The following is a 24,973-nucleotide window of genomic DNA, read 5'->3' as shown; positions in this document are numbered from 1 at the left end:
CTATTGAACACTTTTATAATTGGATGCTTTCAGAGCTTAGCTGCTTTTATTTTAAACATCCTTTGTCTGTTCAGTAGTATGACACTGTTTAAAAAACACGTTTAGTTCTTCCAAGTAATCCTAATACATCCAGAATCAGGTGCTTAGAAAAACTGTTCAGGAGTTCATGCCATTTCTGCTGTAAAAAAAATAAGCTTTGACATTTTTATCAATACTAATAAAAGGTAAAATTTTAAAATTCTTTAGCAATAACAAAGCTTTCCAAAAAACATTTCTTCTCAGTAGTTCACATTATTAGGTTGACCTCAAACTTTGTTTATTATTTTTTTGGTTTTGTAGTTGTTTGCTCTACAGAATAAATGGGCACAAATTTCTATATAAACACCAGTGGAGATTTTCCGAAAAATTATGAAATGTTTCTGTGGGAATTTTCCTCCCATTCCACCAAGCTAGGACTTGACAGCCATTTGGTCAAATGGAGAGTTGGTGATCATCCATTTTTGGTTTTCTTTTCCTGTAAACCGCTTGATATAAACATAACAAACATGTCCTATGTCAGGGATGTCAAACTCAGTTACACAAGAAGATCAAAATTAAAAACTTGGTCTAAGCCAAGAGTCAGTCTTTTTTCTTTAAAAATTCTTATCAATCCATCAGTCGTATTAATTGGAAAAAAAACAAACAAAAAAAACCCACTTTGGTTTTAAGATGTAACATCCATCCATCTTCTACTGCTTGTCTGTGGTCGGATCGTGGGAGCAACAAGTCCAGGAGAGAAACCCAGACATCCCTTTTCCCACCAACATTCTCCAGCTCCTCCTGGGGAATCCCAAGGCATTCCCAGGCCAGAGAGGATACAGGTCTCTTCCCAGTGGGACATGCCCGAAAAACTCCAAAGTTAGGTGTCCAGGAGGAATTATAATCAGTTGCCCGAACCACCTCAACTGACTTCTTTCGATGCGAAGGAGCAGCAGCTCTACTCCAAGCTTTCCCCGAATGACAGAGCTCTTAACCTTATCTCTAAGGATGAGCCCGGCCACCCTGTAAAGGAAGCTCATTTCAACCACTTCATTTTAGCCCTTCCATCCAGGATCTTGTTCTTTCGGTCATGATCTAAACCTCATGACCATAGGTGAGGATTGGTGATAGATGGATCTGTTAATTGAGAGTTTTCTATGCCTTATCAACAACTCTTCATTTATTATCTTTTAGGAGGACACTTTCTCTTAATCTATTAATTAGGGTATGACAGGTTTAGAGAATAGCAGTGATTTGGTTTTAATGTCCAAAGTCTGAGATATTGGTGTGATGAGGGTATGATAGCAAATGATGTGAGCTGTTTGGTAGATAATATGAGTTTAAGGTAGGATCTTACTGAGCTACCACTAGTTGGCAAACAGAATGTCTCCAGGATATTTTGAACGTTTTGAGGGATTCTCAATTCCTTGCTTGAATTGCAGATGTTTGCAGTCTGTTCATTTGAAATGTAAACATATGGAAAAAAAATTGTGCTACGCATTTTGTGCAAGCATTGTTAAGAAAGAATTCCTCTAGTCTGCACATCGTCTGACTCTTGTTGCATCAGCTGCCTCCTCGCCAACCCACTGCAAACATCACCACAACTCAGGTGGTCTTGGACAGAACACTGACCACTGACCCTCAATGGGCTCTGGGCCTTAACCTGCCTCCTTGTGGTTCTGTTCAGGCCTGAGAAGCCTCCAGGTTCCTTAAATACGAAGTGACAACTGGCCCCTCCACAGCTTTTGATCCGGTGAGGAGTGAACTTTGCGATTAGAAAGATAAAAGAAGAAGCAATTTTGGGTCTGCCTATTTCATTTTAACTGTTGAAAAGCGATAACAGCTATTTCCAATCAGATCTTTCATCAAAACTGAGCTGACAACCTGGCAGAATTAATAACATCTTCTGACCAAATTCCAAAGTGAACTATTTACCAAAAAGTTTAAAGTATTCCAAATCTTTGCTTGGATAACAAACCAAAAACCTCAATCCTAAAATCCAAACATTCTATTCAAAGGATTATTTTTGTTTAGATAAACTAATAATCACTGTTTCATCTTAGATTATTAAAGTATTACTTACTGCTGTGTTTTATCTTAATAAACCATTTATTAAAGTAAGTACATAATAGTCATTCCTCACAAAAGGTATTCCCTACACTCTTAGTGTTAGTCCTATATTTGTTGTGTCATTTTAATTGTTTATTGTTGATTGCATTTTCTTTATTTGAATTTATTTTTTTAATAAAACCTTGAAGACAAAATTCAGTTACCTCCTTATTGGTTTGTTCCCTGTGATGAACAAATCTCAACCTTCAGTTGTTGAGATCTGCTAAATGGTAAATTTAATCTCAAGATTGAACTGCCCATTTGCTACACATGAAAAACCAACATTAAACCGAGGAGGTGTCCTCAGGTTATATCTTTCTAACACCTATAATGCAGCTTTGACTTGTCTCTCCAGGCAGTTTCACAACATTTACTGTTTGAAACGTGACCAAAACAGCTCACATCCTGGCCTTGTTACAAAGCATTCAACAATTGACAATGAGCCAAACAACTTATGGAGGGGTGCCTGTGTGAGTCTAGTGACCTTACAGGTCCTTCTACACCAGTGGCCCTCAAATAGCAATCCACATTTGGCCTGTGGTCCACCTGTTTGCTGACCTCAGCTTGTGGTCCAGGATAACAGCAAAGGTCTGGAATCCCAGTCCTTGATCTCAGTCAGATACAGTCTGAAAACAGTTGCTGTGTGCCTTTGGTTTGGCTAGTGTGTCAATGAATTATTCCCAAGACAATGCACTAATTTACTGTTATTGGATTGCTGAGAGTTCACTGCTAAAGGGAAAAATTTGGTTTTGCCACTGCTCGCTCTTAGATTGGGTAAAAATGGCACACTTCAAGTTCACCAGTAAATAAAAGGTAGAGAGCAAAATTCTGCAATTTAAAAATGGTAAGACTTAACAATTTGTACTCATTCTCCCTCTGACCAGCACAAGACCAATGTGCCTAATTTGCAAAGAAATAAATGCTGTGGTCAAGATTTCCAGCTTCAGCAGCATTAAGAGACCAAACAAAGGAATTTTGAAGAGGCCTTTCCAAAAAAGTCAGAAAAACAAACTTCAATAGACTGATATCAGTACATCACTCAACATGCAAAGTTTTTGTTACGTCTATTATGCAACAGCAATAAGCAAAGGAGTGCTCACTTAGAGTAGCGTGGGTCTTAGGTAAGCACACAAAGCTCTTCTCTGAAGCAGAAGTAATAAAGAGTATCTGACGGAAATGATTGACACCATGTTTTGTCATGGTGGGTGGGGAAGGAGGTGAACCCAGAGGGCAGACTCATGATGAAAATAAACTAATTTATTAAAATAAAAGATAATCAAAAACAAAGGCTGACGAGGCAACAAGAAGAAAACTAAATACAAAACAAACTAATTCCAAAAACTGAACAGACATGAGCAAGAGACGAGCAGAACCAGACATCAGGGAAAATAGACAAACGAACCAGCGAGTAAGTGGAGGAGATGACCAGGTTTTAAAGACAGAGACTAATTAGGTGAAGTGGGCAAAGGTGAGGGATAATGAAGAGCAGGTGGAGATGGGCGCAGCAGGGAAACAAGTGACTGACTGAGGAGAGGTAAATAATGGCAGGAAACAAAGACACAAGGAACTGAACTAAGACCAGACTAACTGAATAAAATAAACAATAAACTCAAACTGAAACATGAAGACAATAAAAGCAATAAACTGAATACAAAAATCCAAATCCTAACAGGTTTGAAGGCAAATAAAAAGAGGCAATTACTGCGAAAATTAAACAAATTCCCCTTTCAGATTGCACTGCAACAAGGTGTACTGAAATAGTGGCTGGTGATCTACTTAAGCAGCTTTGTGACAGAATAAAAAAATTCAGAGTGCATTTCCCTAGGTGTGGATGAGTCCACTGACGCCACTGATAATGCTCAGTTGATGGTGTTTGTGAGGTACTATGATGAACCAAAGGGAGTTTGTTGAAGATAAATTGGGCATGGCAAACCTCTGTGGACAAACAAGGCGTAAAACATTTATAATACAATATGGGAAATGCTGAATAAGAAAGGGATAGATGTGAAAAAGGTTGTGTCAGTTACTATCATAGCTGGAGCTCCAGCTCTGATGGGGAGAGAGAAAGGATTTGTTCAATGCCTGAAAGTTCACCACGCTCACCTGATATATTACCTCTGCATAATTAACCAATTTGATCTTTATGCAAGTCTCTGAGAAAAGTTCTCTGAAATTAAGGAAAGAATGATAAAACTCAAACTTCTTGAGAGCATCGTATGCACTGCAGGATTGCTTGCTGCAAACATTCTTAACAGAGGTCAGTGCAGAATTTGGTGACTTGCTTCTGCACAACATCAGAAGGCTGAGCAAAGGCAAGGTCCTGGAGTGTTTTGGGGCCATTAGGAAGGAGCTTTAACTTTCTGTCAGAGCGAAAGATATCAAAAGCAAAAAAAAACAACAAAAAAAACAACATGAAATTCCTGCAAAACCTAAGTAAAATGGAAGCTGTGGCATTTTGACTAATATAACATCTCACATCAAGAACATAAATCTGAAGCTGCAACAAAAGAACAACAGTGTGTGAGCTGATTTTAGCAGTGCATTATTTCCAATCAATTTAACTTATCCTTTTTTTTGGGGGGGGGGGGGTTAGGGTTGACAGCCTTTTTAGGCAAAAGCTCTTATTATTATATTATTTTTTAAATTTTATTTTTACCCACAAGTGGAACTACCCTACTTCCTCAAACATTTGGAACAAACCAAAGGAAAGGAAGATCATCAGCATAATTTTGAATCTGTGTAGAAGCTGAATAAAGATTTCAAGACACGGTTTGATGACTTCATATTGAGAAAACAAGTCCTTCCCTATATTGGCAAACCATTTCTGGTTAGAAATGCAAGATCCCTCTGCAGAAGGACCACAAATCTTCAAGCAAAATGTTTGCAGAATCGCATCCCAGCCTGGGGCCTTTGTGGGTGGAGATTGCATGTTTTCCCTGTGCACACAGGGAGAACAGACCAAAAACATGCATGTTAGGTAAATTGATAACTCTTAAACTTGTCCCTAGGTGTGAGTGAGAGTGTGAATGGTTGTTTTTCTCGTTTGTCTCTATGTGGTCCTGCGATGGACTTGCGACCTGTCCAGGGTGTCACCCGCCTCTCGCACAGTGACTGCTGAAGAAGCGGGTAAAGAAAATGGATGGATGGATGGATGAATGAAATGGATATTTTGTTTCAAATATGACAATATTTGAAACCAAATACAACAATATTCCTCTCCCACAATTAAACCTATCAACATAGGCATAGGAATAATCAATAATCCTCACTAAAAACATAGCAGTTACTTCTGTTCTGTATTATCAACAATTTGGATGAGTACCAACATTGTCCAGAGTCCTAGAAAAAGAGTAGCCCCAAAATGGGTTGAATGCTATGCCGCCGCATCAGACCAGTTTTCCTCAAAATTTCCACTAATTAGCTACATAATTCATGTAATTTTCAGAACACAAACTGGACAGCCAGCAGTAGAACAATGACACTGCAGGAGAACATGTCATTGCTGATCAAATTGTAGAGGGTACTAGAGAAAATTATGAAGTTTGACATTGTTTTTGCAAAGTTACACACTGAAGCTACATTAACTTAGGTCATCTCTGATTTGTGGGTGTCAGGTATTCAAATTTGCCCACTCTGACCCCAGGAATGCATTTGACTATGATTGTTGATGTCCCCTAATTCCATTACCAGAGTCTGTTTTTGAGCAAGTGTGTTGCTGAGTGAGGAGAATTTGCTTGAAACATGAATACGTCTATGATGAATTGGGGACTTAGCCTTAGGAATATGCTTACTAAAAAATATCACCAAGTCACCCTGAGATCCCAGCTGCTTGGGTTCTGCTGGAGGACCGCTAATGGGAGTTACTCTTGGTAGCTCCATACTGCCTAAGGGGACCTAGTTAGCCAATTATTTTTTCAACAGCCCAGAGCCAAACTTCCAATTTGGACAGCCTTGACCCGAAAGCTACCCTAAGACTACATTTATTACATGAGTCAGTTTTGCTAAATGAGGCAAAGAAATACTTAACCATCTGGCACATAGAGAAAATGAAGCCAGCAGAGAACTAGAAGCCATGCTAAGCTAAGCTAAAACTAGCAGACTCCAAACACACCAATGAAACCAAAAAGTGGTAAAGGAACAGAAGTTATTAAGCACAGTGCAAAAGTGCAAAACTAAAACACAAACATAGTCCCTACAACGTGTCCTGGGTTTTCTTCGGGGCCTCCTCCCGGCAGGACGTGCCCGGAACACCTCACCAGGGAGGCGTACAGGAGGCATCCTAATTAAATGCCCGAGCCACCCCAACTGGCTCCTCTCGACTTGGAGAAGCAGCGGCTTTACTTTGAGTCTCTCCCGGATGACTGAGCTTCTCACCCTATCTCCAAGGGAGAGCCCAGACACCCTGCGGAGAAAACTCATTTCAGCCGCTTGTATTTGCGATCTCGTTCTTTCGGTCACTACCCAAAACTCGTGACCATAGATGAGGGTAGGAACGTAGATCGACCGGTAAATCGAGAGCTTCGCCTTTTGACTCAGCTCTCTCTTCACCATGACAGACCGGTACAGTGCCCGCTTCACTGCAGACGCTGCACCAATCCGCCTGTCGATCTCCCGCTCCATTTTTCCCTCATTCGTGAACAAGACCCCGAGATACTTAAACTCCTCCATTTGGGACAGGACATCTTCCCCGACCTGGAGAAGGCACTCTACCCTTTCCCGGCTCAAGACCATGGCCTCGGATTTGGAGGCACTGATCCTCATCCCAGCTGTTTCACACTCTGCTGTAAACCGCTCCAGCGAAAGCTGTAGATCACGGCCCGATGAAGCCAATAGAACCACATCATCTGCAAAAAGCAGAGACGCAATCCTAAGGCCACCAAAATGGATCAAATTAAATTTGACTTTTTTACAAGTTTGTTTTACATGTGACCTAAAATTAAGTTTGAAATCCAGATGAATGCCCAAGTATTTGTGTTCTTGAACAATTTGTAATTTTTTTCACTGACACTATAATGTCTGCGTCTTGGATTACTTTATGTGATTTAGTGAAAAACAGACCTACAGTTTTGGAGACATTGAGTTGTAAACAGCACTGATTTAACCAATTTGTAACTTTGACCATTGCATTAGTGAGTTTGGCAGCAACCTCAGTTTTTGAGGATCCGTGTGCATACAAAACCGTATCATCAGCATTCATTTGCACCGTGGTTGCCATTGGTAGCCATAAAATAACATTGAAAGAAAGGACTGAAGAAATGTTCTGATGGTCTTGATGCATGGCTCGAAAAATTCACCAACTAGATCTCAGGGAACATCAGCATCCACAAGATCCAGAAGACCCCCCTCCTTGTAATATGTGTGCTGTTTCTCCTGGGAACAGCACACATATTACAAAGGGTATCATCCTTAAAGTAAAATCTCCCACCCAGCATCTTAGGAACATAGTTTAGTCCCTGTTCTCAGGAATGTAAACAGAAACAAGCATATAAATAAAACATAATAGTAATAATAATAATAATAGTGAGAAAATTTTATGTGTTCTGTTGATGTAAAGATACGTTTATTCTAAGCTTACTGTACATCTCTATACACGGCTCCTCTGTGGTGTAAATTTAAAAAAGATAGCATGCAGAAGCTTAAGGTTGCTTATAATGACTCTTTGGGAATTCTACTTAAAAAACCCAGGTTCAGTAGTGCAAGTGAGATGTTTTGTAATGCACATGTCAGGACATTTCAGGCACTTCTGAGAAATTTGATATATAAGTTCATGTGTCGTCTTTGTAGCTCCCAGAATAGTCTTATTGTAATGATGTCACACCCTTCTGCTAGTGCACTACGCTACTAGTCATCTTTGTGGAAATACTGGTATGCAAGTCTTTTATAAGTTGTGTATAATTTGTCTGTGTCTGTAGTATGTGTTTGTGGACTATGAGTCTGTTTTAATAATAAAAAAATCAAATAATAAAAATAATAACAAAAATAAAAATATTTAAAGTTAGCTTGTCTTCATTTAAAGAGTGTACAGTAGATCAAATCATCTTCTTTTGGGTAGGTACTAAATGTTACAGTGGTTGAATAAAATAGGAGCAAATGGTCCAAACTTTATTCCAATGACTGCTGGGACTCTATTCTATTGACCACAATTCTTCTTTATTCTCAATCTGTATTTCTTAAAGCAGGCTCTTTTGCCCTTTGCTGTCACAGCAGCACCCTATGGTGACAAGAAGTAACAACAGTAATAGAACAAAAGAAATATATTTACTGTGCAAGCTTCAAAACACAACACCAAGGTGGAGACTAAGAGATCTATGGCAGTCAGCTTCTTTTTGTACATAAAAAAAACATGTGCTCGTCGTGATCAAAACTCAAAAGTAAAATTTGTCCGAGGGACAAATTGAGCTGAAATTTACAAAAACACGTTTGTTTAATTCAAGTGAGCTAGAATTTAAACGTTTTAATGTGTGATATTCTTGTTTTGTGCTAAATCTCACAAACTGTAATCCAGAAAGGTACTAAGAAGTCACGACTTGCTGAAACTACCATGACATTTTCGGTACTTACATTTGTTCCTCCTCTTTACTACTACCAAATGTGTGTTAGATAATTCTCTGTCAGAATATAACACCAAAACTGTGTAGGCAATCACTAAAATAGCAGTGATGTAAAGATTGCCTGACACATGCAGGAAACAGTCACAGAGACTTTTTCAGACTTCCATTACAGCTGTGTGGATGTGGTTATCCACCTCATCCTCCACCACTCTTATACAACCAGTATGCATCACTCTACCTCTCAAACCCACATTAGTTTGCAGTCTTCATGTACTGCAGCCATGTCTGAGGAACTGTAGAAGTACATTTAGCTTGAAATGCACATTTATTTAACACATAGAATCTAAAAGTTTAGCTTTGTCTGTTACCAGCCCAATGGGTGACTTTATTGGATTGGTGAGCTGGGAATTGCTGAGTACTTGCCTCTTGCTCAGTCAAAATCTCTTTGTAAATGTAGTTGTGATACATCTCTAAAATACATGAAGAAATAAACAGCTTAGTATTCCTTGAAGGAATGCAAATTGCCCACTGCCTTTCATGCCAGAGTTTTATATTAAGATCATCTTAGAGAAATTGTTGAGAAATGACAGAGTTACAGGTACGGGTGTGAGCGGTATTAAAGCGCGCCTCCTCTGCGCTCTGGGGGTTTGGAAAGGGAAAAAATAAATAGTCGTCACTGACTGTGTTGCTGTCAGCTAAGCTAGCCTCCTTAACTCTTCTGCAGCTGTCTGCTAGACTTCACTTCCTCTCAAATGAGGCATTCTCCTGAAACGGCCGAGATCTGCACATGGATCCTGCTCCTTCATGGTTATTGACCAATTGGAGAGGAGCTGGACCAAGAAGACAGCCTCCTCATTTGCATACTGAGGCAGAAATGCACACGGTGATTAAAGAGGAGGCGGAAATGTGTAAGGAAAAGGCAAAAGCAAAATATAAACATTACTTGATGAAACGCATGTGTAAGGAAAAGTCAAAAGCAAAATATATATATTTCTGCTTTTATTTTTGATTATGTCACTTTCGGTCCTCCATACTCACGGTGTATCCTTCAGAGAAATTAACCCATGTAAGAGAAATAAATAATTCCAAGGGTAATACCACTAAAGAGAGAGTTCTTTTGTCAGAATTTACAAAGTATCTGCCATGTGGGACAAATTATAAAATTGATACTCTGATGTGCCGTTCTCCTGAAGGCAGCACGGAGCTGCGCACCGAAGAGAAACACCTTCATACAGTTGCAGTTCCACGCCGGTTTTAATGATTTAGGCCACAATATTTTTGCAAGTAGTCCAAAGTTTAAACTGATATTGTTGTGAATCTTTGGTGTAAACGTTACCTTCAAGCAAAAGTCCCCCAAAATAATATTAGTGCCTCCTTTTAGAAAATATTGCTGCCAGCGCCCCTTGTCATCCTCTCAACGCACCCCAGGGGGCGGTACCGCCCCGTTGAGAAACACTAGCTTAAAGTATGTGTTTATAAATGACTCTCAGCTACTTTTACAACAAATGTTAGCTAATTATCTATAAAATTCACTGAGTTACAGTCATTTATGTGTCAGTTAATATTGATAAGCTGTGGGGGCTATCTTGAATAAGGGTTAGGACTTCAAAAAGGTATAATTTGTAGATATACACCCAGTAATCATTTTCTTAGAGTTTCCTTGAAATGTGTCTAATGTTAATGATATATTTTGCTAACAAACTAACAAGGTTAATTCCAACAGTTAAAGCCAAAATTTTAGGCAAAGATGTTGCCCAGTGTTTAGGACTCAGAATATGTGTTGGACATGAATGAATGAAATCTGTAAATCTGACTATCCTACGACCTTCTTTGTATTGGGTAATGTTGCTTAGCTGTGGGAGCCATCTAGAATGGGGCTGACTTCAAAAGTTAACTAGCTGTAGATGCACATTCAATAATTGTTTTCTGAGAGTTTTATTAAAATCTGGCCAGTGACTTATAAGATATTTTGCTAAAATTACAGACAAATGAACATATACAGCACTCAATATGCACAGGCAAAAAGATTATTGCATATTGCCTTCATTTATCTATTCGTCATTTTCTGTCTGGTGAGCAGGTATATGTCCCCAACTGTCAATGTACAAAAGGCGGGGTACACCCTATAGAGTCGCAAGTCCATCATAGGGACACATAGAGCCAAACAGCCACTGTCACACCTAGTGACAACTTAGAGTTACATGTTAACCCAATATGCATGGGAGGAAATCCCTGCATGCACAGGTTAAATATGCAAACTCTACACAGAAAGGCCCCAGGTGGGAGGCAAACCTGCAGTGGCTTTAATGATTGTTCTGCATGCTACTGCGTTTTCTTCAGAAAGAAATTCAAACCTGTAAATAAATTACACTGTCTGCTCATGCATTTTCTTTACTCACTTTTCCTTTCATGAGGGAGCTGGTGCCTATCTCCAGTGGTCATTGTGTGGTGGGGTACAGACTGGACAGGTTGCAAGTTCATCACAAAGCTGCAAAGCAAAACAAAAAATATTTGTCTAGCGTTACTTGAGAGAATGCATATTAGTGCCATTTATGCCAGAGGTTTAGTCTAAAATCACTTCATGATGAGAAATTATGGATTCATAGCTATTTCGGTCAAACCTTGTGAATTATATTTTTTGCAATCTCTTGCCGTATTGCGAGATGTTGGTTGATGTTTTCAAGTTCAAAGTATGTGTTATGAGTAAATGACTCCGTAAGCTCATCAAATTTTGACTCAGTATCTGTAAATCTGACTGAGTTGTAGCCATTTTGTGTTGGCTGAAGATCATTTGATTTGGTGGCCATCTTCAGTTGGTTTGACTTCAAACGTTAATCCATTGCAGATATACATTCAATGATTACTTCCTGAGAATTTCGTTAAAATTATCTTGTGGTTAATGAGATATTTTGCTAACAGAGTTTCAAATAAATTCACACAGACACAAGCAAAGCATGATCACACTTTCACCTTCAGTGGTGGACAATAAAAAGTTAGAAAACAATAAAATTGTTACAGGTTGAATTAACAAGAGTCAAAGAATTTAAAGAAGAAGATATCACTTGTTAACAGATGGTGTCTAAAAGAGTTTAAATTAGACAGTCATCAGGTCAACAGCATAGATGCAAAAATTGTACCTAAGCTGAGATAATCCAAAACATAATAGCAGGATGTAAACTGCAGGCAGGCAAAGCGTACATGGAACACCATAACCAATCGCCAGGAATAGCATACAGGAACATCTGTATGAGTATGAACTGCAGGTCCTGAAATTAAAGTGGGAGACACCACCAAGGTTGGTGGAGAATTATAGCACTGAGACACTGTGGGACTTCCAGAGCCATACTGACAAACAACCAGTAGCTAATGAAATTGTCATTGTGGTAGTTGGCAAAGAAGAAGGCAGAGGGGATAGATGCAGCAATATCAAGTAACTGTAATTTCAGGAAGAAGGAGCACAAAAAGCTCAAGAAATACCAAGGGCTGAAAAAAAGAATTAGAGAAGTTGTGGAGAGTCAAGGCCTCAGTGATGGCAGTAGTCATTAGAGTACTCGTGCCCCTTAGAATTCACCACTTCATTTGACAGCAGCAGCAGAAACAAGAGAAGGGATGCCTTTAAAACTTTCAGCTATTATGTAAAACAACATTATGCCCAGAGCTTTGGGACGGATCATCTTTGATGATTCATCCATGAGTCAGGGGGAACACCGTCCGCCCACAGCAAACACAGCGTTATCAAACAATCACATCTCGCCCACTTCTGAGGACCCCAGGAGGACCTTTGCAGTATTGCTACACACTGATCCATCTGCTGATCCCAATCATCCACCAGAGTAAGCTTCCAGTTGGAAATAGCAGGGATAAAGTGGAGCTGCTCAAACTGTGAATTTCAATCAGTCACCTGTGTTGTGTGTTTTTCCTGCATGCCTGCTTTTTTGCTGTTTCTTTGAGCTTTGGCTGGATGTGATGTTCTGTAAGTAGCTACCTGTGTGTGTGGGGTGTGTGTGTGCGTAGGTGTGTGTACGTGTGTGTGGGGGGATGGGGGGTGGGGGTTTGGAGCCAGCAGGGTGTGGGGAATATATGCTAGACAAGGTGGTAAATGGGGTGCTGTTCTCAGAGTGTAATGATAATTTCAGGCCTCACCAGCGTAATACAGGAAAGGTGGTAGACTCAGTACTGAAATGCCTCATTACCAGTTGTCTTTTGTCTGTGGTTTTACAATCACTCTTAGTCTGACCCCTCCACTGAGGCTAAGTTGTCAGGGACTGACCCCCCCAACAGCACAGCCCAGGATCATTGGGGTACTGAAAAGCAAAATGTCTCATCTGAGATGTTTACATACCTTATATGTAAATAAGCTCTTTCAGTGCCAGAAGGCCAGAGAAGTTCTAGGTATTTCCCCCTTCTGCTCTGAAATTCTGCTCTGCTGACCCCATCTTCACTCAAATCCTTAATAAGTCTCTGGAGCTATGAAAGGTTCCATCCTGCTTCAAGCAGTCCACCATCATCCCAGTCCCCAAGAAACACACCATAACAGGATTAAATGACTACAGACCTGTTGCCCTGATGGCTGTGGCCATGAAATCCTTTGAATGACTGCTGTTCAAGCATCTGAAAGACATCACTGGCCCCCTGCAGTTTCCTTACCAAGCAAACAGGTTGGCAGACGATGGAGTCAATTTGGGACTACACTTCATTCTGCACCACCTTGTCTGTTTTGTGTTCATCCATCACTGTGTGGTTTGGCTCATTCACAAAACAAGACAGATCCAGGCTGCAGTGAATAATTAGATCTGCATAAAAGATAATTGGGGCTAACCTTCCCTCAATCTAGGACTTGTACAACTCTAGGGTTGGGAAAAGGGCTGGTAACATTTCTGTAAACCCCACACAGCCTGGACACAAGCTGTTCAGACTCCTACCTTCAGGTTGGTGCTACAGAGCAATATTACCAAAACCAACTACCAAAGACACAGTTTATTCCCCCAGACTGTCTCTCTGATGAACACAATAAACACCTTAAAGACTGAGTAGTCATCTAAACTTATATGCACATACTGTTCCTTTCTATCTTGCATTATAGTTGATGTTTATAAGCGGTGAGAGGTTGGGACCAAAGCAAATTTCTTGTTTGTGCACACGAACTTGGCTAATAAAGGTGATTCTGATTCTGAGTTATGAGCACAAACTAATATTAGCTACTGTAGCTACATTGTTGTTTGCCTCTTGAGTTAGCTGTCAGGGAGGGAGACATAAGTGTGTGGCTACCATGGATGAGTGTACTCATGAGTCACTGGCAGCTGCTTTAACATTTCTTTGACTTGTCTTGACTTTTAACAAAAAATATATGCTACTAGACCAATCTTAAATGTGTATTTTCACATTTCACAGCTGGCCTTCTCATGGGTCTATGATGATCTCTACTGATTTAAAGGTCACAGGATTAAAGGTCAAGGTTACAGGTCACCCCTTTGTTTACTGTTAGTGGTACGCTTGTAAGGTTTGGTTTGGTGAGGAATCTCAGACTTCCTAGTGAGAATTCCAACTCTGGGGGTTATCTGCAATTGTAGTTTCTAAGTTTTTAACTTAGAACTCATTAGCTTAGAAGCAAAGCATACATGAAAGAAAAAAGCATCAATTGCTAGGTTTGAACCTATGATTTGATTCATAACAATTGAAACTTGAGAAGTACAATTGCACTCATTTGTGAAGTTGTTTAACTTTTATAGAACATAATCATATATGCATTCATTGATCTATTCATTCATACACTCATCATTGCCCCCATGTAATTAGTCTGTATATTACCCTGTTAGTTACCTATATGTTATCCCATAATTACCGTAAATGTAACCCTATAATTGCCCTGTATGTTACCCTGTAAGTACCTTGTATGTTACACCATAGGTACATGGTCATTTCATAATAGAGCCCAGTCCTGTGAACTTTGTCTGCATGTTACCCCATACATAGCCAGTATGTTACCCTATAAGTAGCCTACATGTTACCTCATAATTATCCTGTATGCTTACCCTAATTACTCTTTTTGTTACCTTATAAATGCCCTGTGGTTACTCTGTATATTACCCCCACATGTACTCTATGTTACCCCATAAGAGCTGTAAATTTTATCCCATATGGACATATTAATTACTACATAAGCTACCTCATAAGTACCCTGTGAGTTATCTCCTAATTTTCCTTTATGTTACCCTGTAAGTTACCCAGAAAGTATCATGTATGTTACCACAGAATTGCTCTGCATAGTATTCTGTTAGTACAGGTAACAAGTCACTTCAAAATACTACCTGGTCCCCTGTACTTACCCTGTATGGTAATGAATACCTTGTATGCTACCCTGTAAGTACTTTGCATGTTACCCCATAAATACAAGGCTGTATATTGTATTGTTACTGTAACTTGTTAAGTTTGTAAGTTTAAAATTAAATCCATAAAATGTGACATGATTTTGTCCTAGTGTTTAGAGTAATAACATGTTTTTATAAAAAACAAAATAATTGGGGTAAGCAAAAACACAAACCTGCACTCCAGCTTTAAAAATTTGGGAATCAGCTGCCCTAATGTTATGCGTCTATTGCTCTGATGACTTAGATGTGATCAGAGTTGGACTCGGAGAGTAAAGACTAAAATCAGATAATTTATATTGCTAAACAAAATAGACTTGCGGATACTAAAGTGTGCTGGTTAGGAATTCAGCTGGAGACATTTCAAACATGTTTTTTTATCTATTAGAGTGCACAATCTCAACTTATTTAGGAGTTTCAGGTTATGAATGTGTTTTATATTCCTAAAGTATGCCATACAATGTACACAATCAAAGTCATTTTATGTATTTATTTAGTTAAATCCCAAAGTGTCAGCTATACACTCTGTCCTGGGATGTGTTACTTCAGTGGGTAATATGGTGGAGTATTATCTGCTGTGGTTTCACAATAATCGCTCATGTCTCTTCCTGTGTGTACTGCTAAATGATGACGCATCACACTCAGGTTTAACACTTTTAAATCGTCTTAGTGTGTGTGTGTGGGTGTGTGTGGTGGTGGTGGTGGTGGTGGTGGGGGGTGNGCTGTACCCTGTGAGTAGTAGAGTGAGGACTGCATTATGGGATTTATTATAGAACAGTCAAGTTTCTACTATAGATAATAAACATTAGAAGGTGTAAATTAGGCCAAAATGTTTCATAAAACAAAATAGAATTTTGTTATTTTCTAATATTCTGTTTTCATTGCACACCACTGAAAAGCAAAGGCAGACGATTGTGTTTTTGCCTGAGCCTTTGACAAACTATCGTATTACCAAACTATCTTGTAAACCAGAGCACAGATTTTATTGAAATTTTCAAGAGCAATGCATTGAATTGTTCTCCCCTACAACTGATTAACTATATGTCAGTTTAACAGATACTGAGCTAACATTTTGATGTCTAAAACTCTGCCCTGAAAGTTGACAAGCAATATGCATTCCATCCAGAAATGTTATGCCTTTCATGTACTCTGTTTCTTTTGTATTAACTAACTTAATCATTTACAAAATGAATGTATGTATTCTTACATCACTAAATAAAGAAAGAAGAAAAATTGCTTTTCGGATACAATTTTTATTATATAAATAATAAACATTTTGTTTTGACTTGTTTCAGCGAAAAACTTGCTAATTTAGGTATCTTTTTTAAAAAAAGTTTTATTTCTTGCAACAAATTTAACTTCTTCCTCATAATGTTCTTCCACTCTTGAGTTCCCTTCAGTACCTCTGCTCTGTGCTTGTGAAGTTTTCAGCTTTTTTTTCTTCATTATGACATTTGGCACGTCTGACAACAGATGTAAAATTGTGTTGACTCTCTTCTTCTTGCCCCAATTCTCTCTGGTGTCCCCATCCTTCCCCTGCTAGCAGCATCTTGGAGATCAGTGTTTGTGTAATTGCAGCAGAAGTGTGTTTGTGGAGCTGCCCAGTGTAGTGTCAAGTCAGAAGGATTGCAGGGAGGGGTGGAGTGTGTACTGCAGCCCCAGTATGACCTGACAGCAGAGATATTTAATAACAGTCTTAACCTGGCCTTCCAGCAGACAGGCTGCAAAGTTATGAATATGGCTGCAACTCCAACCTTTCACCTCAGAGGGACTTAAAAAAAAAGAAAATTGAGAGAACAGAAAGAATAAGGCTGTTACAGAGTTCACCTCTATCCAGCTTCAGGTAATAGTCACTGCACTGGTCAGCGAGAATTGGAGACAAATGGATCTGTAAGCAGGCTGCCTCACAGTCATAAGATAATACCTCAGTGAGTGATCTTCCTTTGTGAATCAGTGTTTTTCCATGTGATCATGTCACTTCTAAAGTCAATAAAAGCAAAACTTATATATATATATATATATATATATATATATATTCTGAACACACCAGTCTCCCAGAGCAAGAACCAGTAACCATAACGGTGGCAGATATCTAAGACAGTCTCAGGAATGAAAAGCTGGACTGCACCAGAGCCTGCCATGATCCACACCTATTGGTTGACGAAACTGACCACTCTCCATAAACGCCTAGCAGGACAAATGAACCAGCTACTGATGGAAGGGAACCATCCTGAGTGGTTGACCCAAGGCCGAACAGTCCTGATCATGAAAGACCCTCAGAAAGGGGCAATTCCTTCCAACTACCGGCAAATCACCTGCGTCGGTACAACATGAAAGCTCCTATCAGGCATCATAGCGGTGAATATGAATAGGCACATGGGTCAATACCTGAGCGAGGCACAGAAGGGAATTGGCACCCACACGGAGCCAAGCTACTAGTCAACAGAACTGTAGCTCGAGACTGAAAGGCCTGACACACAAACCATTGTTCTGCCTGGTCACTGACATCAAGCACAAAAGCTCCTCACAATGCATGTAGGGTTTCACCCTAAGTCCAACACCCTGAGAATGTGCACTAAGAGAAAGGAGGGAGGCAGAGGACTAGTAAGCATCAGAGCCACTATACAGAATGAAACAACCAAGATCCTGAAATACATCAAAAAGAAAGCCCCCTATGATGATCTGCTAAATGAATGTCTCAGGCAGCAGAAACCCAATGTGGAAGAGGAGAAAGAGGAATCCTCATGGAAGGACAAGACCCTGCACAGCATGTACAACCGGCAGATTGAGGAAGTAGGTGATATCAACAAATCCTACCAGTGGCTAGAAAGAGCTGGACTGAAGGACAGCACAGAGGCACTAATCATGGCAACACAAGAGCAGGCCCTCAGCACAAGAGCAATAGAGGTCGGGGGCTGTCATACCAGGCAGGACCCAAGATGCAGGGTGTGTAAAGATGCCCCTGAGACAATCCACCACATAATAGCAGGATGTAAGGCGCAGGCAGGCAAAGCATACATTGAATGCCATAACTAAGAGGCTGGAATAGTGTACAGGAACATCTGTTCCGAGTATGAACTGGAAGTTCCACAGTTAAAGTGGGAGACTAAACCTAAGGTGGCGGAGAATGGCAAGGCTAAGATACTGTGGGATCTCCATATACAAACTGACAAACAAGTGATGGCTAACCAACCAGACATTGTAGTGATATATAAGATACAGAAGAAAGCAGTGGTGAAAGATGTAGCAGTCCCAAGTGACTGTAACATCAGGAAGAAGGAATATGAGAAACTCAAGAAATACCAAAGGTTGAAAGATGAAATAGAGAAGTTGTGGAAAGTCAAGGCCTCAGTGGTACCAGTGGTCATCGGTGCTGTGACCCCCAAACTGGAATAGTGGCTCCAACAGATCCTAGGAATAACTTCAGAGATCTTTGTCCAGAGAGGCGCAGTCCTAGAAACAGCTAAGATACTGTGTAGAACCCTCAAGCTCCCAGGCCTCTGGTAGAGGACCCAAGCTTGAAGTGAAAGTGGAACCGCCCATGTCGAACATATAGGGCAAGATGGAATTTAGTATATAATAGTTTCCTTACTTTTAAGATTTGATATGTTTTCTGTGTTTCATTGTAAACAAAATCTGGGTTTGTAAGATTCACAAATCATTGCTTTCTGTTTTTATTTACAGTTTATACAACATCTTAACTTTTTTGGAATTGTAGTTGTATTTGCAAACATAATTTTCCTCACTCCTCTTTTCTTATTCATATTTATTTAAAGTTTGTTTATTTAAAAGAGGGAAAAATAAGAATAGTTATTCATGAATGAGCACATCATATATATAGAAAATGTGCCAGGTTTTGTGGTATAGGCTACTTCATTGTGTAAAGTACAAAGAATTAAAAACAACATGTATTGTCCCTTAGTCCTGTGAGTTCCCGGTCTGAGCTGTTCTGTAGGAGAAATTTAACTGTCCAAAAGCACTTGTCCTGACTGGGATTTTACAGCTCTAGTGGATAAACTTTGATTTTGTTCAAATAAATCATTCAAAAGAGGAAGAGCCAAACTAAAAAAGAATCTTGGACATTCGTAAAACATTTACACATTTATGTTTTTTCTATTATTAAAAATAATTCTATTTTTCCATGTCCACCTTCATATAAAAATGACTTGAAACTTTATCAGCAGTTACTGATACTTTTTCAGATGCCAGGTTGGTCATCACACAGTGTGTCATGCGGACATGGTTCCTTCAGCTAGTCAGCATTTTAGAATCTTGGAATGATTTCTTGACTGATGACTGAACCGAGACAAGGGAGCATTCACTACTATCATTGACAGTGTTTTATCTGGCACGACCGTTATAGCTACAGAAACTGCCTTTTTTGAAAAAAGAAGCAGAATATTAGCTAAAAACTAAAAATAGGAAAATACCAGCTAAAAGCAGCAAAAAAGGAGTTAAAAACAAAACGAAGATTTCTCTAATAAAGTTTAAGTTTTGGATCTTGTATCATTTTTTTTTTCCTGCAATCACTAATGACAGTTGTGTGTGAATTTGTGTATTTGATCACTTCTGCTAAAAATTAAAAAAAATTAAAAGGGACTTTGTCGTCCCCCCCCCTTCCCACACAACAACAAAAAAAAAATCTGAAATAGTATGAGGAATGTATCTACAGCATTATTTACTTTGTTTAGACGTGCTGCAGTTAAACATTTGTTTAAAGTGAGTTGTTTGTTCACAAAGGCAACATATTTTTCTCGACAAAAAAGGAAGATGGGCACAAAACTGAAGAACATAATTTGCCTTTTTCAGAAGTAATTTTAAATGATTTATTGATCTTTTGATTTTTCCTGTGTTGAATGTGCCAATCCATAAGCACTGGAGCATGCTTATTAATATCAGTTGGTTCTTCTTCTGTTTCTGCACACTGTATTCAATTTGGAAATTCTTCTGTAGCTTTAGACAAAAACAAACAAACAACAACAACAACAAAACAAAAACATTTTTAAAAATAGATCAAAACTTAACACTTCTTATACAGTTTACACATCAAAATATAAACAGTGTCTCTCACTGCTATAAGACTTATGGTTTTCTCTCTTAAGTGCAGAGAGCAAGCACCCAACCTTTATATCTTAGCTCAAAATTTTATTTTCAAGACTGAAAATCATGGCTCTTCTTAGTTCTATCTATCTATCTATCTATCTATCTATCTATCTATCTATCTATCTATCTATCTATCTATCTATCTATCTATCTATCTATCTATCTATCTATCTATCTATCTATCTATCTATCTATCTATCTATCTATCTATCTATCTATCTATCTATCGTTGAAGTCTAACCAAATTAAATTAAAATAAAATTCAAAATCTGTCTGTCTTTGTTTTAAAAGTGTACTTCAGTAGAATAAATCATAAATGAGAGTTGGCTGCCAAGGTGGGTACAAAGCAGGCAGAGGCATGTACAATGTAGGTGGAGGTGGACAACAGTCTAATACGGGCTACAATACAGTTTTCCAAGCTGTGTATATATCAGGTTGTGATTTTCAAAACCTGGTTGCTAAGAACTTGACCACATGGCTTGCTGGTCACAAAATATAATGTAATTTCTCTCTGGGATTAATAAAGTATTGATTGATTGATTGAAACCTCAGAATTTAGCGAGTTGGCAGCTGAAAATGTACCTATGTTCTTGCCGTTTTGAGTGGCCAACTATAACAGCCACAGCCCAGTGAGATACCACCTTTACAATCTTCACATATTGTTTCATTTACATTGTGACCTATATTAAACTTAAATTTTAAATCTCTTTAGACAGCAAAATTTGATTGATGAGCTCTTAACTCATGGCAAAAATAATTTTATCACTTGCTTCCCAGAAGTTAGGACAGTGCAATGGTTAGTGAGTTGCGTCACAGCCAGAAGGTCACAGGTTTGCCTCTGACCTGGGGCTTTTCTGTCTGCACTTTGCATGTTTTCTCCCTGTGTAGGTTTTCTCCTACACACCAAAACGGTTAGGGTAATGGTGACTTTTGCAACTAGGTGTGAGTGAGGGTGTGAATGCTTGTTTGTCTTATTTGTGTCCCTGTGATGGACTTGCCACCTGTTCATGTTGTACCCTGCTTCTCACACAATGACTGCTGGAGATAGGCACCAGTTCTCTCTTGACCCTGTATAAAAAAAGTGGGTAAAAGACAGTGGATGGATGGGTTCCCAGAATTTAATGACACTATTTGATTATTGCTTAAAAAATGACAGCTGGTATTTCATGTTTGATACAGGTACTTGTGTTCTGTATGTCGTGGATATGTTTTTTCTTAATTTAATGTATTTAATGTGTAAAAGATATTCTGTTTCTGTCTCCCCATTTTTCTTTCAACCCCCCACCTCCTTCCCACTCCCCCAGACACACCACTCAGCAGCAAACCAACAAAGCCATCACCAGTACGAGCCATCTCATCAAACAGCTCTCTGATATAATCAGCGGCTCTTCACGGGTATTTTCATGCTGCCATTTCCTTCTTCATAAACTATCCATTTGGAAAATAAACAGCAGATTAAACAACATTTTAGTTAATTAATGCAAATGTTGTTTTGTCACACAGCAAGACCGTCTTCGCCTGACCAGACTGAAGACTGAACTGTCAGATTCTGTGCAGCGCTATGGTGATCTGCAAAAGGTATCAGAAAATCGTTGCTTTGTTCAATCAATAGTCTCTAATAATGCATAAATTAATAGAGCTACTTCAATGATAAAAACACATCTGAAAATGCTTAGTATTTAACAAAGGCAAAAAAATCTTATTATAAAGGAAAGAGTCCTCTTGACCCTGCCTGTTCATTTGCTCCTCTTTTAGAAAATTGCAGCGCGCTCAAGAGCCCTGCTCCCTCCAGCACAGACAGACAAGAAGAAGGTGAGCTGATGGGCAGGGAGAAAATCCTCCCTTTGTTTAATTGTCATTTAAGCAAGAGTGGCATGATGACATCATTTGCATTCTCACAAGACCTTTCTTTCAAACCATATCTTCGAGAATACCTTTGTTATACTTGTTGACTCCATTTATCACACTTAATTTCTTAAAACATTCTATCCATCCATCTATCTATCTATCTATCTATCTATCTATCTATCTATCTATCTATCTATCTATCTATCTATCTATCTATCTATCTATCTATCTATCTATCTATCTATCTATCTATCTATCTATCTATCTATCTATCTATCTATCTATCTATCATTTATTTGGATCCACACAGCAATTTATTTTTATGGTATAAACAAGTTTGAAACAAGAATCAGTAGCTGATAATCAGCACTCCAAGGCCTGAATCCACCACCAGTTTGGCTACGTTCATACTGTGGGTCTTAATGCTCAATTTCAATTTTTTGCTCAAATCACATTGTTTTTCCATTGTCATTACATTACAGCCCCTCACCTTACCGTGGTGGAGGGGTTTGAGTGTCCCAACAATTCTAGGAGCTTTGCTGTCAGGGGCCTCTTGCCCCTATTAGGGTCACCCAAGGCAGACAGGTCCTAGGTGAGAGACCCCTTATAATGAGTAAAATTATTGGACACAGTGTTCCCTCCCCTGGACGCTGGTCACCAGGGCCCCACCCTGGAGCCAAGCCTGGACGTGGGGCACATTGGAGAGCGCCTGGTGGCTGGGCTTTTGCCCATGGAGCACAGCCTGAAGAGGTCACATGGGACTCCCTTCCCATGGGCTCACCACCTATGGGAGGGGCTAGAAATAGTTAGGATCAACTCAACGCACGGCTCTGGCTCTGGAACCAGTCTCCTTGAGAGGGGTTGGACACTCTTTCACTCTGGAGTTGTCCCCGGTGAGAGGCGCCAAGCAGGAGTGAGCATACTTGTTGCCCCCCATCTTGGTGCTTGTACGTTGGGGTTTACCCCGGTGAACGAGAGGGTAGCCTCCCTCTGCCTACATGTGGGGGGACGGGTCCCGACTGTTGTTTGCGCTTATGCACCGAACAGCAGTTCAGATTACCCACCCTATTTGGAGTCCTTGGAGGGGTTACTGGAGAGTGCCCCTCCTGGAGACTCCCTTGTTCTGCTGGGGGACTTCAACGCTCACGTGGGCAATGACAGTGAGACGTGGAGGGGTGTGGTTGGGAGGAACGCCCCCCCTGATCTGAATCCAAGCAGTGTTCTGTTGTTGGACTTCTGTGCTCATCATGGATTGTCCATAACGAACACCATGTTCAATCATAAGGGTGTCCATATGTGCTCTTGGCACCAATACACCCTAGGTTGCAGTTCAATGATCGACTTTGTTGTTGTTTCATCTGATCTGCGGCCGCATGTCTTGGACACTCAGGTGAAGAGAGGGGCAGAGCTGTCAACTGACCACTACCTGGTGGTGAGTTGGCTCCGTTGGTGGGGGAGGATGCCGGTCAGACCTGGCAGGCCCAAACATATTGTGAGGGTCTGTTGGGAACGTCTGGCGGAGTCTCCTGTTAGGCGAAGCTTTAATTCCTACCTCTGGGAGAACTTCGAACATGTTCCGGGGGAGGTGGGGGACATTGAGCCCGAGTGGGCCATGTTCCGTGCCTCCATTGTTGAGGCGGCTTATCTGAGCTGTGGCAGCAAGGTAGTTGGTGCCTGTTGCAGCGGCAACCCTCATACCCACTGGTGGACACTGTGGTGAGTAATGCTGTCAGGCTGAAGAAGGAGTCCTATCGGGCCTTCTTGGCCTGTGGGACTCCCGAAGCAGCTGACGGGTACCGGCAGTCCAAGCAGCATGCAGCTCAGGTGGTTGCTGAGGCAAAAACCCAGGCATGGGAGGAGTTCGGAGAGGCCATGGAGAAAGACTTCTGCATGGCTTTGAGGCGATTCTGGTCCACAATGCTGTGTCTCAGGAGGGGAAAGCAGTGCAGCACCAACACTGTTTATAGTGGGGGTGGTGTGCTGCTGACCTCGACTCGGGATGTTGAGGGTCGGTGGGCGGAATACTTCGAAGACCTCCTTAATCCCACCAGCACGTCTTGCGGTGAAGAGGCGGAGCCTGGGAGCTTTGGGTCGGGCTTGCCAATCTCTGGTGCTGATGTCACTGAGGTGGTTAAAAAACTCCTTGGTGGCAAGGCTCCGAGGGCGGATGAGATTCGCCTGGAGTTCCTTAAGGCTCTGGATGTTGTAGGGTTGTGTTGGTTTATGCAACTCTGCAACATTGCGTGGACATCGGGGGCAGTTCCCCAGGATTGGCAGACCAGGGTGGTGGTCCCCTTATTCAAAAGGGGGACCAACGAGTGTGTTTCAATTACAGAGGGATCACACTCTTAAGCCTCCCTGGTAAGGTCTATTCTGGGGTTCTGGAGAGGATGGTTCGTCGGATAGTCAAACCTCGGATTCAGGAAGAGCAGTGAGGTTTTCGTCCTGGTCGTGGAACACTGGACCAGCTCTATACCCTCAGCAGGGTCCTTGAGGGTACATGGGAGTTCACCCAACCAGTCTACATGTGTTTTGTGGACTTGGAGAAGGCGTTCAACAGTGTCCCTCGGGGAACCCTGTGGGGGGTGCTCCGGGAGTATGGGGTACCAGGCTCTTTGATACAGGCTGTTAGGTCCCTATATGACCGGTGTCAGAGCTTGGTCCGCATTGCCAGCGGTAAGTCGGATTCATTTTCAGTGAGAGTATGACTCCAACAAGGTTGCCCTTTGTCACCGATTCTGTTCATAATGTTTATAGACAGAATTTCTAGGTGCAGCCAAGGTGTTGAGAGGATTCGTTTTGGTAGCCTTAGGATTGCATCTCTGCTTTTTGCAGATGATGTTGTCCTATTGGCTTCATCAGGCCGTGATCTACAGCTTTCACTGGAGCGGTTCGCAGCCGAGTGTGAAGCAGCTGGGATGAGGATCAGTGCCTCCAAATCCGAGGCCATGGTCTTGAGCCGGAAAAGGGTAGAGTGCC

The 24,973-nt window shown here is 40.5% G+C and overlaps 1 protein-coding gene across 1 annotated transcript in view; it reads left to right on the top strand.

Annotated features, from left to right (window-relative positions):
- The window catches only part of tsnare1 (T-SNARE Domain Containing 1), a 337,313-nt gene that overhangs the window by 128,083 nt on the left and 184,257 nt on the right, over positions 1-24,973 (top strand). The window contains exons 5-7 of the mRNA XM_017434702.2: positions 21,451-21,541; positions 21,650-21,724; positions 21,902-21,958. Coding sequence (XP_017290191.1) covers positions 21,451-21,541; positions 21,650-21,724; positions 21,902-21,958 — 223 coding nt within the window. The remainder of the gene's footprint in view (positions 1-21,450; positions 21,542-21,649; positions 21,725-21,901; positions 21,959-24,973) is intronic.

Source organism: Kryptolebias marmoratus, linkage group LG16 (assembly GCF_001649575.2).
Source record: "Kryptolebias marmoratus isolate JLee-2015 linkage group LG16, ASM164957v2, whole genome shotgun sequence".
Classification (NCBI taxonomy): Eukaryota; Metazoa; Chordata; class Actinopteri; order Cyprinodontiformes; family Rivulidae; genus Kryptolebias; species Kryptolebias marmoratus.
This window is presented reverse-complemented; position numbering and strand designations above follow the sequence as displayed.